Source organism: Hibiscus syriacus, unplaced genomic scaffold (genome assembly GCF_006381635.1).
Source record: "Hibiscus syriacus cultivar Baekdansim isolate YM2019G1 unplaced genomic scaffold, ASM638163v2 tig00111798_pilon, whole genome shotgun sequence".
Lineage (NCBI taxonomy): Eukaryota > Viridiplantae > Streptophyta > Magnoliopsida > Malvales > Malvaceae > Hibiscus > Hibiscus syriacus.
In genome coordinates, this window is record NW_024063182.1 from 94,879 (window position 1) to 110,091 (window position 15,213).

The following is a 15,213-nucleotide window of genomic DNA, read 5'->3' on the forward strand; positions in this document are numbered from 1 at the left end:
AACTATACATTTAATACTTAAACTATCGATTTTAGTCCCTTTTTGTATCTAAACTTCCAATATTTTTCAAAATCATACCTAATGTAATGTTTAGTTTTTATTTCATTTTTTGTATCTTACCGTTCAAAATTTAACGCGTTTAGTACTTAAACTATTAGTTTTGATCCATTTTAATACCTAAATTTTCAAATTTTAAAATTTAAGTTTTTTAAAATTTAACGTTAGTACTAAAATGAAATAAAAACTAAAGATTTTAACAGCAGATACTAAAATGAAATAAAAACTAAAGATTTTAACAACATATACTAAAATGAAACAAAAACTAAATTTTAGATATAATTTTAAGAAAACTAAAAGTTTAAATACTAAAAAAAATTAGAGTTTATTTACTAAAAACGGAGATGTCAGTTCACTGCAAGTTTCGCTAATTCGTTTCCTTCGCTTTCTTAAAGGTTAATTTCTCTATGCATCCTCAAACTTTCTTTTAGATTTCCAATTGATCTTTTAAGTTCAAAACATTTTAATAAATCTCAAATTATCATCAGCATACTACTGATTTTCAATTGAAAGATAGAGAAAACTTTGAACAAATAAAATAAAAAGTTTTCATAAATAAACAAATGTTACAAAAAAAGAATACAAACTATATAAAGATATGTCATCAGCATTCTATTGATTTTTATGTAACCACTGCTGCATATGGAGTTTGCTCGTTCTGCATGAATAGATATCTCTCGTCGAGTACTAGATTCCGACTTGGCAGCGGCGGCAGCATGGGATGACATTAAACCCTGGTTCTTCTGAAATGATGAATAAGATTCAATTGCATCTCTCGTTAATGCTGGTGTTAGGGACTTCGCTGTTTCTAAATGCTCATGGGTGACTGTGGTAGCAGATATGTTTTTCCTCAGAGCCACTATTCTGACTTCCCGACACAAACCGTCCAATTCGGCTCCTGTGAAGAGCTCTGTATCTTCTGCTATTCTTCTCAGATCAACGTCATCCCCGATTCTCATGTTGCGTGTATGTACGCTAAGGATCTCGTACCGAGCTTTCAAATCCGGTGGTGGTACATAGAGCACCTACATTTTCATGGTTATAGAAGCCAAGTTACTGAGCTTAGGTGTTTTCTAATGCCTGAGACATAACTAGAAACTTCTTAATATCTAACCCGATATTCCAATGGTTAGCAAGGATCGAAAAACAGCGACGTACCAAATCAAATCTTCCAGGTCACATGAGCGCAGGATCAATTGCTTGAGGTCGATTTGTAGCAGCTAAAACGAGAATCCCCTGAAAACGTTTCGACTCAAAACCACACAAAGAAGACGTCTAACAATCAGAAAATAAAGTTTACAGGACTACCACTTACGTTTGCCTCTTCTAAACCATCCATTTCAGTCGGTAAAGTGGATAGAAGCCTCTCTCCAACAGCACTACTGTTCTTCGAACTCCCACCACTGCCGTTTAAGGGAGAAGACATAAGAAATCGGTTTGAAGTACAAGAACGTTTTAAAACAAAATGAAAAGAATAATTCTAGACACCATGCTTGAATGTGTAATCTCAAGTTCACTTGATACGTTCATTAGCATACAAAGTACATTACTGAATAAAAGAATCACGTCAGGAGTCTAATTGTCATAACCAAAATAGCACATGAAAAACATAATTTGACACTTTTGCGGCAGTTTCTGCACACAAAAAACTAGAATACGAATACGATAAAATCTAGATTTTACAGCAAGAGCCTGTGTCCTTCCAAGTCGGTACAAAGCACTCTATTGAGTAAAATCCAACATACTAACCGTTTAGCAGCAACAACATCAGCTTCATCAAAGAAAATTATGCTTGGGGCTGCCAGACGAGCTCTACGAAATGTATTTCGCAATAAAGATTCACCCTCTCCGACACACATCGAGTATAGCTCTGCACCACAGATTCATAAATTATGAATAGACCAGTAGCAAACTGTAAAGTCTATAAACAGGCACAAGATTGAAGCAGCGAGGCTAAAAGGCAAAATGCAAACATATCAAACATATTAAAAACCTAACTCTACAGATTAGAACAAGATCCTTTGTTGAAGCTTAATTAACCACTGACAAAATCTCAAGGCCTTCCATACATGTTTTAAAATTACAGAATGTCATATGACAAAGATAACCTAACCTCAAAGAGAAAAAATAAGCTTGGGCAGCATGAGCGGCAGCTTTAGCAAGAGTCGTTTTTGAGAATCCAGGAGGTCCATGCAGAAGAACTTCACGCATAGGTGATATCCCAAGCCTTCAAAATGCAGCTGAATGTTTTATAGGCCACTCGACAGCTTGCTGGAGCTTTTTCTGTTCACAAATCAAGTAAAATGAAATCCAAAATTCCCAATATAAAACAAACATGAAATGCTCACCTTCAAATCTTTGAGTCCTCCAATATCATCCCAAGACACGTTTGGAACATCCACTGTTACACCTCTTGTTATGCTTGGGCCAACGACAGACTTAGCATGATTCCAGTCTTCCACTGTTAAGCTAACTGTACCTAGATTTTCACCTGCATCTGTAGACCTTTTAACTGCAGACAATGCTTGCCTCGAGACATAACGCTTCCAAATCAGCTCCAGCATAACCATTGCAGGATGCAGCTACAGCTTGTAAGTCAACACTGGGATCCAAAGGAACATACTTCGTATAAAGCTGAAAAAAACAGTACAAAGCTTTAAGACTCTAAGTGTTCTGAAACGGGATGCCATTGCCAATCAAGCAACTAGTACGGTGACAATTTATAAACCTGATGCATTTAAATTTATAAATATAGCAATAAAGTCCACAACACATGAAGGATGAGAATACTTAATAAACTAATAAACATAAAAAAATCAGGTTTTTTTATCATCTTGGGGAAGCCTAGTTCCAAAGTCTACAATTTGGAACTTTATTCCGGGAGCTGTCTTGTGGTCAATATGGAAGTGTCGAGGCAAGTGGTTTTCGAGAACGGAGGTATTGATTAGAAACAATTGTTTTTTATTTCGAGATATTGAGTGGCTGTGTGGTTTTCGGCGAAATTCCCTAATTTTCCAGTTTTTCAGGATTGTCTTGTTGGTGATCCGAAATTGGATGATGCAAGCAATCCATCCTTGAAGAGTAAACTGCCGAAGGTCTAGTGGAATCCCCCTCCCCAGTGTTTCTTCAAATTGAATGTGGATGGGGCTGAGACAAGTGATTGGAATAGAAGTGGTATTGGTGGTATATTGAGAAATGAAGAGAACAAGATTCTGGGAACTTTTTCGAGTCCTTCGGGTCCTGGTCCTCCTATACAATCTGAATTGAGGGCTATTCAAACTGGTCGGCTTATTATAGAGACGGATTCAGAAGTTGCAGTCAAATGGATTAAGACTCCTGAAGCTTGTCCTAATGTTTTCTCATAACTGGTAAAGGAAATTGTCAGTGTTGTAATGGAATATAGGGTTACTGTAAGATCAGTTAAAAGGGTTGTAAATTGGGAGGCTGACGCTTTGGCTAAGTCGGGCATAGGGTAATTGTTTATGAAACTTTTGGTTTGAGTCTCTCTTTGTAGGGTTACTGTAAGATCAGTTAAAAAACTGATTACAAATATGAAGAACAGATAAAGAAAGATATATGATAAGGCACTTAGTTACCTTCCCGGTGCCTGGGGGGCCATATAGGAGCAAACCATGAGGCCATTGAAAGAAATCCCAGAAATCAATAACTCAAAACCAAAGCTAAATCTTCCGATTTTTTTTTTAAAGTTCAACAGAGATAAAAGCTTGATACTTTGAGGCCAAGTTTCTTGGATTCACGAGAGTAAAAAAAGGGGGAAAAGATAAGTTCTCTCAAGGCTTGAATGGCCTTGGCGTTCCCGCCAATAGCTTCTTCAGCTTTCCACTGCTCCTTGCTTACGCTACTGATCTCACCGTTACCGACACTGCTGTTGCCATTGGAGTTATATATTCTTTATTAAGAACTACGACAAACATCTCGTAATTTCTCGTTTGAAACAACAAAAATTTATCATTTTTGGCTGTATCTCACAACTAGCGTTTGAAATGGTACAGCTGAGGCAAGAGTGAAGCGTTCAATTAAGATCTAGACCAGGCAATTTAAAAAGTGATTTAAGGCACGGAGACGCAGAAAGTCAACTCACGACACCGTTCGATTTGGGAACAATACCATTCAAAGAAGGGTTTCACAAATGTAGCCAGTTTGAACTAGGATGACAACTCAATCCGAACATGATGGTTCCAACCCGACCTGATCGGGTTGGATTTTTTAAAAAAAAATTTTGGTTCGGGTCGGGTTTAGGATGAAAAAAATTTGATCTGACCTGAAAAATATATAATTTTATCTTATATATTTAAGGATAATTACAACATTATCCCTCTATATATAATTTTACCCTATATATTTAGGGATAATTACAATATTATCTCTCTATATATAATTTTTTTCCAATTAAATCACTGTTTTTATTGAATAAAAAAATATTTTTTTATTTTGGGTTAGATTTTAAAGTCATATATTCGGGTCGGGTTGAATCACAAGTGAAAGTCCCTTTCTTCTCGGGTCAGATCGGATGACCCAAAAACCCGACCCGACCCACTACCATCCCTACTTTGAACCTTTAGCAAATTTACTAATACGCTTTAACGCGATAAAAATAACAACTGCATACCTTAAACGACCCTTCAATTACTATATTTTCTTAGAACCACAACACTATTGTAAACAACACTCTCTAAAATAAAAAAAAAGCATAAATTATACATTTATGTTAGGATTTACGAAGCTTAAATTGACAATCGAAAATATGACACTTTAAAGTTTAGGAAGTAAGGAGTATAGGGATAAAGAAATTTACACAGTAATTTATAGTGATTCGACTTATCAACCAAGTCTACATCCACTACCTAACATCCTCACTTAGGATTTCCCAACAAATTCAATAATTTGTTATTTATTTTTCAAAGATCTAGAGTAACCTTTACGACTCCCTATTTTTTCACTTGGCTAAACTAGAACCAATCACTTTTACAAAAGGTAAAAAAAGTAAACAATAAAATCTTTTAAAAGTATGGTGTTTACAAAGTTAAGCTTACAAGAACAAAATTATTTACAAGAGAAAGAAAATAAAGAGTGAAAATTTTTTCTCTTGTGTATGATTGCTTGGATAGGTGTTCTAACCCCTTTTCAAATGTCTTGAACTTGTATTTATATGTTTGAATGAGTTTGTGACCGTTTATAGTCGTGGGAAGTGATTTAGAGTCATTGGGGGATGTTTTTTCTATAAAATAAAATTGTTCAGGACATAGAGTATAAGTACTCATTTAATGAATATTGGTATTTCTTTTAATATTTTTAAATAAAACTAGTTGTTATTAGCAGTTGGTTTTGACGGTATCGATACTATGTAAAGTAGTATCGATACTCCTTTGAGTATCGATACCTATTTTACATTCTGAAATTTGAGCAAGCTGATAGTATCGATACTTGTCTTACATATGATATCAGTACCACATGAACACTATCGGTATTGTTCATATAATATCGGTACTATAATAACAGTATCGATAATTCGTACGTGAAAGACAGTTTTATGCTCAAATTCTACTTTATTGGATTTTGAATTATTTTTGAAAACTTTGAACATATTCAATTAAGTCCAAAAACATTTTGCATTGATTTATTATATCAAAATATTATAAAACATTGTTCAACAATTTAGTACCTAAACTTTCAATTTTTGTTAGTTTTAATACCTGAACTTTCAATTTTTTTAAAATCATACATAAAATTTAATTTTTATTTCATTTTAGTACTCTACCGTTAAAAACTTAAAAGACGAGATGACATGAAATTATTATTCTGTTTCTGATTTTCCACACATGTTTTATAACCCACATCAACATCCCATGTGGAAATGTGGAATATAAATGGCTTTTTTAATGGATTAAACCCTAAAATCTAAAAGGGTTTTCTTGTTCTTCTTTCTTGTACAACAGTGAGGACATCAGTGGGGCAACAAGTGGGAAGAAAACGTAAATCAGAGAATAATTTGTTTTGTCACCGTACCTATCCAGCAGTGTTGAACACATCTTAGACAACATAACATGGAACTTTATGTCCAATAAACTATGAAATCTCGATAAATAAACCAAAATATCGAGGCATAATAAATCTTTGCTATTATAAACATACCCCAAAAAATTCGTAAGACAAACCCTAAACCCAAATAAAGAACAACACACAAAAATGAAGAAACGAAGAAAAATGAAGGAAGAATTCTAAACCCCAAATGAAAAACAACCCGTAGAATCAAAGAAACAAAGGGGAATAAGAACCCTAAACCCCGAGAATAAAAGCCCTAAACAAGCTTGAATGATTTTCTCGGTTCTTGAAGAGGTACTCATTGCCTCGTGGTTTCTCAATGGGTACCTTCATTATCGAAACGATAATAAGATTGATTTATTTAAAACCAGGGCTTGTTCATTAAACAACTTAAATTAAATTCCTTTATATTCCACATTTTTCATGTGGGATACTGACGTGGATTAATAACATAGGTGTGGAATATCGGATACGGAATAATAATTATACGTCACCTCGTTCATTAATTTTTTTAATAAAAATTAAATTTTAAATACAATTTAAAAAAAATAAAAATTAATATATTAAATACGTAGACTTTTTCACAAAATATCTGCAGAACTGCCCAAGATAAGAGAAATGCAATTTAACCTTCCAATATCTTCAATGGGTGAATAGGGATTCCACTGTCGTCTCCCAGGCCTCGTCACCCACCCCCTGTTTTTGTCGTATTCCGACACTGCCAATCACGTCTCACTCTTCCCCTTTTACCAACCAACACGTGTACCTTTTCTGTCGGAGAATCTTTCCCACACTTTGTCTACTCACTGACGTGTCCTCCTACCAGCTTTCCGCACATATATTATTCTAGATCTATACTTGCGCTTAAAAGTTGTTCCTAAATCCTAAATCGATCGATTTCAAGCTTAGATTAGAAAATAAAATAAGTTTTAAAATTAACAACAGCTCAGCAATGACTTTTTTATTAGGGTAAATTACGAATTTAACAACTAAATTATCAGTTTTAATTTATTTTAGTATCTAAATTTTTATTTTTTTTCAAACTTATACTTAACATTTTGTTTTTATTTCATTTTAATATATGTCGTTCAAAACGTAATGCGTTCAGTACTTAAACTATCAGTTTTGATTCGTTTTAATACATAAACTTTTAATTTTTTTTCAAAAGCTATCATTAAATTTTGAATGAGATATTAAAATAAAATAAAAACTAAAATTTTTAACAACATAAAAATTTAAATATTAAAATAAATTAAAATTAATAATTTAGATATTAAACGCATAATTTATAATGTTTAAGTTTCTACCTAGTTGCACAAATATCTTAAGCATTTCCCCGTAGGAAATCAGGATATTATGTATTTGGCTTGCCATGTTCCGAGTAAGGAAAATGGCACATTGTTCTCGAATGTTCATCCCTATTATTTAAAGAGGTCTCTATGTAACACATGATTCCCATAACATTCATTTGCATCCATTTTATTCAATGCCGGAATTATAATTAAACATTAAAGAAAATAGTTTATTAAGTATTTAATATAGATATTAAGACGAATAAGAATTTTATTTGATTAATATTTATGTTAAAATGGTTTGAATTATTATTTTATTAGGGGTTACAATCCCTCTCAAATAACAAATGATTTCTTCCGCTTAAACCAACTTATTTCAATGGTTAGAGAATCGTTGCTATTTGTAGAGGCGACAAATTCGAATAACAATGACTACAGTAAGATGATTGAACGTTCATTATCAAGTGATTGTGAGTATTTAGAACATATACTACTTTATATTATCTTTAACTTAATAAAAATAACTTCTTCCATACATCTATTAATCTAATATTTGATAATTGCCATAATTTAATAAAAGTCAATTATTTTATCATCAAATAATTAAGAGACTATTGAGATAAATCCATCATATTTCAAATAGTAAGTCTCACATATTAGATTGTCATATGACATTAACGACATCATATATATATATATATATATGTATGTATGTATATATATTTATATGTATGAGAATATTTACTTTTTTAAAAAGAAAAAGAACTTGAACCCACAACTTTATTTTACGCTTAATGTCCAAGTAAGTGCTCAATTTATGTATTTTGTATTAAATAAGTGTCTATATTTTTTTACATATCCGGACGCTTAGCGTTACAAACGTTAGCATTTTAGGTGCTTAGGTCGTCAACGGTGTTAGTTTTCTCCGTTAAGTGACACGTAGCACAACCTAGTAATCCTGAATTTTTTTTTTAAATTAAAAATATTATTACATTAAAAAAATCTAACTTTTTTATATTATAAAAAAGTCCCAAAATCCCAAATCACAACCTTAATTAGCCGTCGTCGCCCTCTCCGACCACTACCACTGCAATCGACATAGTCTTTGCCATCATCCTAGTTATATGTCGCATAGTTGTTGTCAATTCACCATCGAAATAGCATGGGATCACACTTTCATCCTAGGGTTCGTGAGATTTAAAACGTCGATTTATTGTCGATCGAGCGTCAACCAGTCACAATTTCATAGGAGTTTTGGTTACCGGGGGAAGGGAGGTCGGGTGGAGTTTCTTCGACGGGGTTTAATAAAGGTTTTTAAAACTTAAAGGTTATTTCCAAATTTATATGTTTTCTTTTTTAAAAAACATATATAAATTTTTTTATTTATATATATATATATATATATATATTTTAAAATTGCCAGTTATGGGGTGTCATTTAACGGAAAAAACTAACGCTATTGACAGATCAGACACGTAAAGTGCTAATATTTGTAACGTTAGGCACTTGATAGACAAAAAAACATATAGGCACTTATTTGATACAAAAGGCATAGTTTGGACACTTATTTGAACATTAAGCCTTTATTTTATAAGTTGATTTGTTTACCGTCATTCTGTGGTGACTCTCACTCAAATTAAAAATATTATTTTAAAAAATTATTATTTAATACAATTTCAAATCTATCTTTACAACTATTTTTATAAAACAAAATAACCAATACTTATTAAATTTCTTACACGTGGCTTTATGTGCCAAAAAACTATCCTTAGGATAATGGTAGTGGGGCAAGTGGGGACTTGATTATAAATGTGGAAATTTCTTTAGACCCATAATAGCAAAAACACCATTGGCGGGGACCACGTCCCTTTTGGTTATTTATTTGCCTCGTTTACCTAATATAAACCAGAACCCACGTGGCGGTTTGTCAAACACCTAAACCAACCCGTGCCGGCTTTATCCAAAATAATATAATGAAAAAGGGATTAAAAAGGCAATTCTTCCAATATAGTGAACCACGTGTTATCGCCACCTGTCCCTTCACAAAAAAGCTTTTCCATTTCGCTTGTCATTTCCCAAGGGCATTTCCATTTTCCCCATTCAATAAATCAAATTCTTTGACGTGAATGATAATACAAGTTTATGCTTTCTTTACAGGTTAAATTAGGGTTTATGTCCCTTTATTATTATTAACCTTGAGATTTAGTACATAATATAAAACTCTCTAGTTTTATACTTATAAACTGATAGATGAATGAAAATAGATGGTTGAAATTGACTCTTTATTTTTTTTCGGTGAATGTTTTGCAGAGACCCTTGTGTGATTATAAAGTAATACATGTTCTACATACTCTCAACCATTTGACAATGAACGCTCAATCACCCTACTATAATCACTGGTGCTCGAACCCGTGACTTCTAGGAACAACAACAATTCTTTTAACCAAGGAGATAAGTTAATTAGTGCAGGTTTAGTATATGATTTGTCGATCAAATTTATCATTTTTAACATGAGTTAAATAGACTAGATTCAAAATTTTGAATATAGTATAGGGACCAGAAACAAAGTTTGACCTTTTTTATATACATGGTTAAGGCTAACTTAGATCAAGAACTGGTTTTTGCTTCTGTTTCATAGGCAAAGATAATAGCTTTATTTTCAACAAGGAAAAGAAAAAGATTTTGTTGTTGTTGTTGTTGTTGTTGGGCGTTCTATTTTCTACCTAATGTTTCCGTCAAAAATGGGGTCGCAAGCAAGTGAAAACACAAGTAGTAGTATCAGTAGCAGCAGCAAAGAAATGGGTAATCTTTCTTTGCCAACAGAGAATTACCCCAGAAATCTATTACAAAGATTCATCCCAAGGGAAACCCAAGCTTCAACGCGAAGTGAAGATGAAGCAGAAGAACAAGTGGAGCTGAATCTCGGGTTATCATTGGGAGGTAGATTTGGGGTCGATAAGCATGCAAAAAAGTTGAAAAGATCATCTTCCATTGCTGGTTCGATACCAATTTTCAGAGAAATCGATGGTGCCAATACTACACCACCAACTGTTCCTCGCTCAACTCTCATCAGAGCCTCTTCTTTGCCTACTGAGACAGAAGAAGAGTGGAGGAAGAGGAAAGAGTTGCAGACCCTAAGAAGGATGGCAGCTAAGAGGAGAAGAAGTGAGAAGCAAAGGAGTTCAACAGAGGAAAATAAAGCACTTCAACGTACTTTCTGCAGCATTATCTATGGGGTTGGGGGGGGTTGCAGGTTTCTTTGTTTTGTTTTTTATTTTATTTTATGTAGTTTCTTTTGGTTGAGGCTTTGATAACATTGCTTCTAATTGTTGCTAAACTTGTTTGATGTTCCTAAATATCTGCTTAAATTGTTGCTAAATCATACCATTGTTATTCAAGAGAGGAAAAATAAAGCACTTGAAGGTACTTTCTGCAGCATTATCTATGGGGGGATTACAGGTTTCTTTGTTTGATTTTTTTTGATTTTATGTAGTTTCTTTTGGTCGAGGATTTGATAACATTGCTTCTAATTGTTGCTGAACTTGTTTGATGTTCCTAAATATCTGCTTAAATTGTTGCTAAATCATACCATTGTTATGAGGAATGTTGCTTTATCAGAAAGCAAAATGGTGCTTGGCACGAATTACCGGTTGCTGGTTAAACACACTGTGAATCATCATTAGAAGAGAGATTACTGATTAGTGTACTAGATTAAGGTTTAATCGATGTTTTGAGGAGAGCAATCATCCTTGATTATTTAATAGGAGTGTGTTTACGGTTGCAATCGTCCTTGATCGGTGTTGCTTTTGATGCTTTTTGGATTTGCTAGTGAATTCATTGAGAGTGATTGCATGGTTTTGAATACCCTGAATGTCACTTGAGCTGTTTTTGTTGATTTTGGTGATAAGATGTGGAAGGATTTTAAATCCAACTCCTGCATGCTGAACTTGTTTCGACTGCTCCGATGTCTCGTAGCTAACCGCCTAACCTTTTGGCGTGTTGGACATTGGTGTTTGAGATTCCATGATGAAAATACTGATTACTCATTTGGTAAGGACCAGCTGGTTTTAATGTTTTCTGTTATCACATTCATTGCAGGAGCTAGAAGTAGTGGTGAAGCAAGAAGCTCCGGTAGTTCCCTATCCTGGCAAGATCCTGGCAATCAAGAGGCTACCGGTTCTTTGGGGACAGAGAGGGGCGAAACTCTACATAAGACGATTGAAAATAAGGGTAAAGAACGAGGGAACACGATGGAAGATATGCCTTGTGTTTTCACAAAGGGAGAAGGTCCTAATGGGAAAAGAGTAGATGGTATTTTATACAAGTATGGAAAGGGAGAGGAAGTGAGGATAATGTGTGTATGCCACGGCAGTTTTCTGTCTCCGGCAGAGTTTGTCAAGCATGCGGGTGGTGGCGATGTGGATCACCCCCTTAGACATATAGTTATAAACCCTTCCTCTGCTCCCCTTTAGTAATGTCTGCAATAGTTGATTTATTCTTGCTGATGTTTCGTAGGATCAATTTTCGACTGCCCCTCTTCGGATTCTCTGGTTTCCTAGAAAAAAATATATTTATTGCACATGAGGAAAATATATTGCAATAGTAAACCTGCCCAAGTAAACATTACAAATGCTAAGTTAGCTATGATTTGTGCACTTGAGCTGTTCCTTCCAGATCAAGTCATGCACCTAGAAACTATATTATCTTATCGATGAAGGTTGAATTCATTTTAGCCTTCGGACAACTCGACTCATAGTCGGCCTGTTTGTGAGACTATCGACCGTACACGTGATGGCCAAGTGCAGCAGTTCTACCAAATGATCACGAGGACCTGTTTCCCATAACGTTGTACTGAACACAATCTTTGCCTGACCCTGTCGCAGCAGCACGCTGGCCTAGGAGACGATGTTGAAACCATTTGCATGAGAGGAGAATGAAGGATAGAAAGTTTTCTTATCTGATATCAACTTAAGCAGCACAATGCCATAGCTGTAAACATCAGCCTTCTCGGATACACGGCAGGTTACGGCAGGTCATAGCATACTCGGGCGCAACATATCCGAATGTGCCAGCTACGCCGGTGGATGGGTTTGAGGGGTACCCAAAAGCCTTGATAATCTGAAGTCGGACGGATAAGCATTACAATCATTGTCCAACAATATGTTGCTCGGCTGGACATCCCGGTGCAGCACCTTCGAGGTGCATTCGTCGTGTAGGTAAGCAAGCGCGTGGGCTATATCTAGAGCAATCTTGTGAATGATCTTCCAATCTACAGCTCTTGTGGACCTTTCCTTGATAAAATTTTCTAAATTACCACCTGTTAAATAATTATATAAGAGAAACATCTCGTTTCCACTGGCATGGTACCCTATTAGAGTTGCAAGATTAGGGTGCCTATCGTTTTGAGCGTTTTTACCTCGTCATGGAACTGCTGAATACCTTGGAACCTTTCGACCGCAAGCATTTTCACTGCAACCAGGGTTCCCAGAGCTACTTCAGCCACGAAAGTGGCACTGAAACCTCCATTTCCAATGCATTTGACGGCACTGAAATTCCCGGTTGCCTGGACAATAGCTTCGTTTGTCGATGGAACCCCGATTTTGACAAAAAAATGTAATTTCCCTTGATACAGACACCTGAACCCTGGACTTTGAAACCCGATTTCCTGGTGTAAAAGAAGAGAATGACTAGAACCCGAAGAACCGAAACTATGGCCGAGGCAGATGCCGTGGATGCAATCTCAATGGGACCTAAACTTCTATCGACACTTGTGTTACCCGAAGGAGGAGCTTCTGCATTTTGTGAATGTTCAGAGTTGGTCGATGAAAGTTCCGACTTTTCGAGGGAACAAAACCGTCCGAAGCTAGAAGGAATGGCACCACTTAGGTTGTAGCTTCCCATGGAGAGGTGTTTGAGATGTTTCAACTGAGAGAGCCCATTGGGAACCAAGGGAACAATTGGTAACCATGAGTGAACCAGAGAAGTTATTTCCACCAAAATTGTGAACCAACACAGCTTTTGAACCAGAAAACGGAAACACCGATTCGAGACTTTAGTTATAGTTAAGAATGACAGATAAGCAGATGCTATATCACAAGTTTGAAGAAGTTCATTACTCGAAATACCGTGGCAGGCTCGGAAATTAAATCTGGGGATCGATCCTGACATGAGGTTCCCGCTGATATCAAAACATGTCATACAAGGAACTTGAAGCTTCTCATCAAGCTCTCCAGTTTGCCTGTGTGAGCTCAAATCTAGATGGTGCAATTTCTTGCATCCATCGAACACTCCAAAGATATCACCATGAAAGTGGTTCTGAGCTAGTTTATGATTTCCAGGTTCTCACGACCAGCCCAATTTCTCGGTAACTTCCCTCGAGATTCGCCCTTGGCACCGGAAGTACTTTAAGCCTTGGAAGAGTTGTGATTCCCATCAGAATGGAGCCTTGAAAACGATTATGCTCATTAGTTGTAGAGTGTGGGAATCTAGACAACAACTCTTCCCTGGAATCCTGCCCTCTCAGCATGGGATCAAAGAGACTTGAGAACAGAAGAACGGACAACCGAACACAATTACCGAGCTCCGGGGGGTAACACCGTTAAGACTGTTTCTCGAAACATCAAGAATATCAAGCTTATGCAGCTGTCCAAGCTCACTAGGAATAACACCATCCAACGTGTTGGAAAACAACAACAGAGTGCGAAACTGTCGACAATTCCCCAAACTACCAGGAATCCTCCCAACTAGGAAATTCCCAGACAGATCAAGATGCTGTAGATACCGACAATTACTTCCGAATCGAGCAAGAATCGACCCGTTTAGCCGATTATTCGACAAATGAAGCCCTTTGGTATAGACCCCTCTAGCTTATTCCCAGCTAAAACTTCCAAGTCCACAAATTTTGACAGAGACCCGGGAATCTCCCCTTCGAGTTCATTAAACCCGAGATTCAAAACCTTCAAATGTCTCAACCCCACAAATTCATGAAGCAACTTCCCAGTAAATGAATTCCCTTCAAGATCAGGTAGTTCTAATGTCTCCAAACCCCAGATTTGTAAAGGAATTTCACCACCAAGCTCGTTAAAAGCAAGAGATAAAACATAAGATCAGTAAGTTCACCAATCAAAGGTGACAAGTTCTAACCTCAACCGCCTTTCTGTTTTCAACAAGTATTTGAAATTCGTATGCAATTTCTGGTTTTATTTTGTATATTGTAACTAATTTCACCATATCTGCGTTTCCCTCCATCTTTTATCAATTTATTCATTACTTTTCTAATTCTCAATTTCATCCTTCCACTTTAAAAAATTGAAAAGATAGTCCTTCCATAGTTCCATTTTGTGGACGGTGAGCACTGGAGTTTCGGAAGATCCAAAGAATAACCCGAGTCTATTCCCATCAATGAATCATAAACACAAGAGGTGAACGTGGGTGCATTTTGCGGCAACCCTATCCCATTCACCCCTTTGCAAAAATACAAACAGCTACAAACACGAGAACCGGATCCGGTGTCGCACAAATCCTCACTTTGATCAAACACGGAATACGTCGAAGAGAAACTGAGCAGGACATTGGGACCTGTTAGAGTGAACGGAATACATCGAAGAGAAAATGAGTAGGAAATTGGGACCTGTTAGAGTGAACAGGCTCGTCCAATCCAAGCTAAAGCTTCTGGAATTCTGCATTGAAGAGCAAGTTGACATGAGAGGGTCTGCAACTGGACGGGTAGTCGATGGAAGAAACAGTGCAAATGCTGTTGCCTGTTGAGAATTACGTTTTACCTATCTAGCAAAATACGGGG

General features: G+C 35.9%; 1 protein-coding gene and 2 pseudogenes across 1 annotated transcript; 1 reads left to right on the forward strand and 2 right to left on the reverse strand.

Moving 5' to 3' along the window:
• Positions 1 to 623: 623 nt before the first annotated feature.
• On the reverse strand, positions 624 to 6,107 carry LOC120170917 (annotated as a pseudogene).
• A 3,949-nt stretch (positions 6,108 to 10,056) lies between these two features.
• On the forward strand, positions 10,057 to 12,015 carry LOC120170904 (ninja-family protein AFP3-like). Its single transcript, XM_039178746.1, has 2 exons — positions 10,057 to 10,622; positions 11,511 to 12,015. The coding sequence occupies exons 1-2, from the start codon at positions 10,139 to 10,141 to the stop codon at positions 11,882 to 11,884; spliced, it is 858 nt and encodes a 285-aa protein (XP_039034677.1). The 5' UTR covers positions 10,057 to 10,138; the 3' UTR covers positions 11,885 to 12,015.
• LOC120170918 lies at positions 12,000 to 14,660 on the reverse strand (annotated as a pseudogene).
• Positions 14,661 to 15,213: the final 553 nt, after the last annotated feature.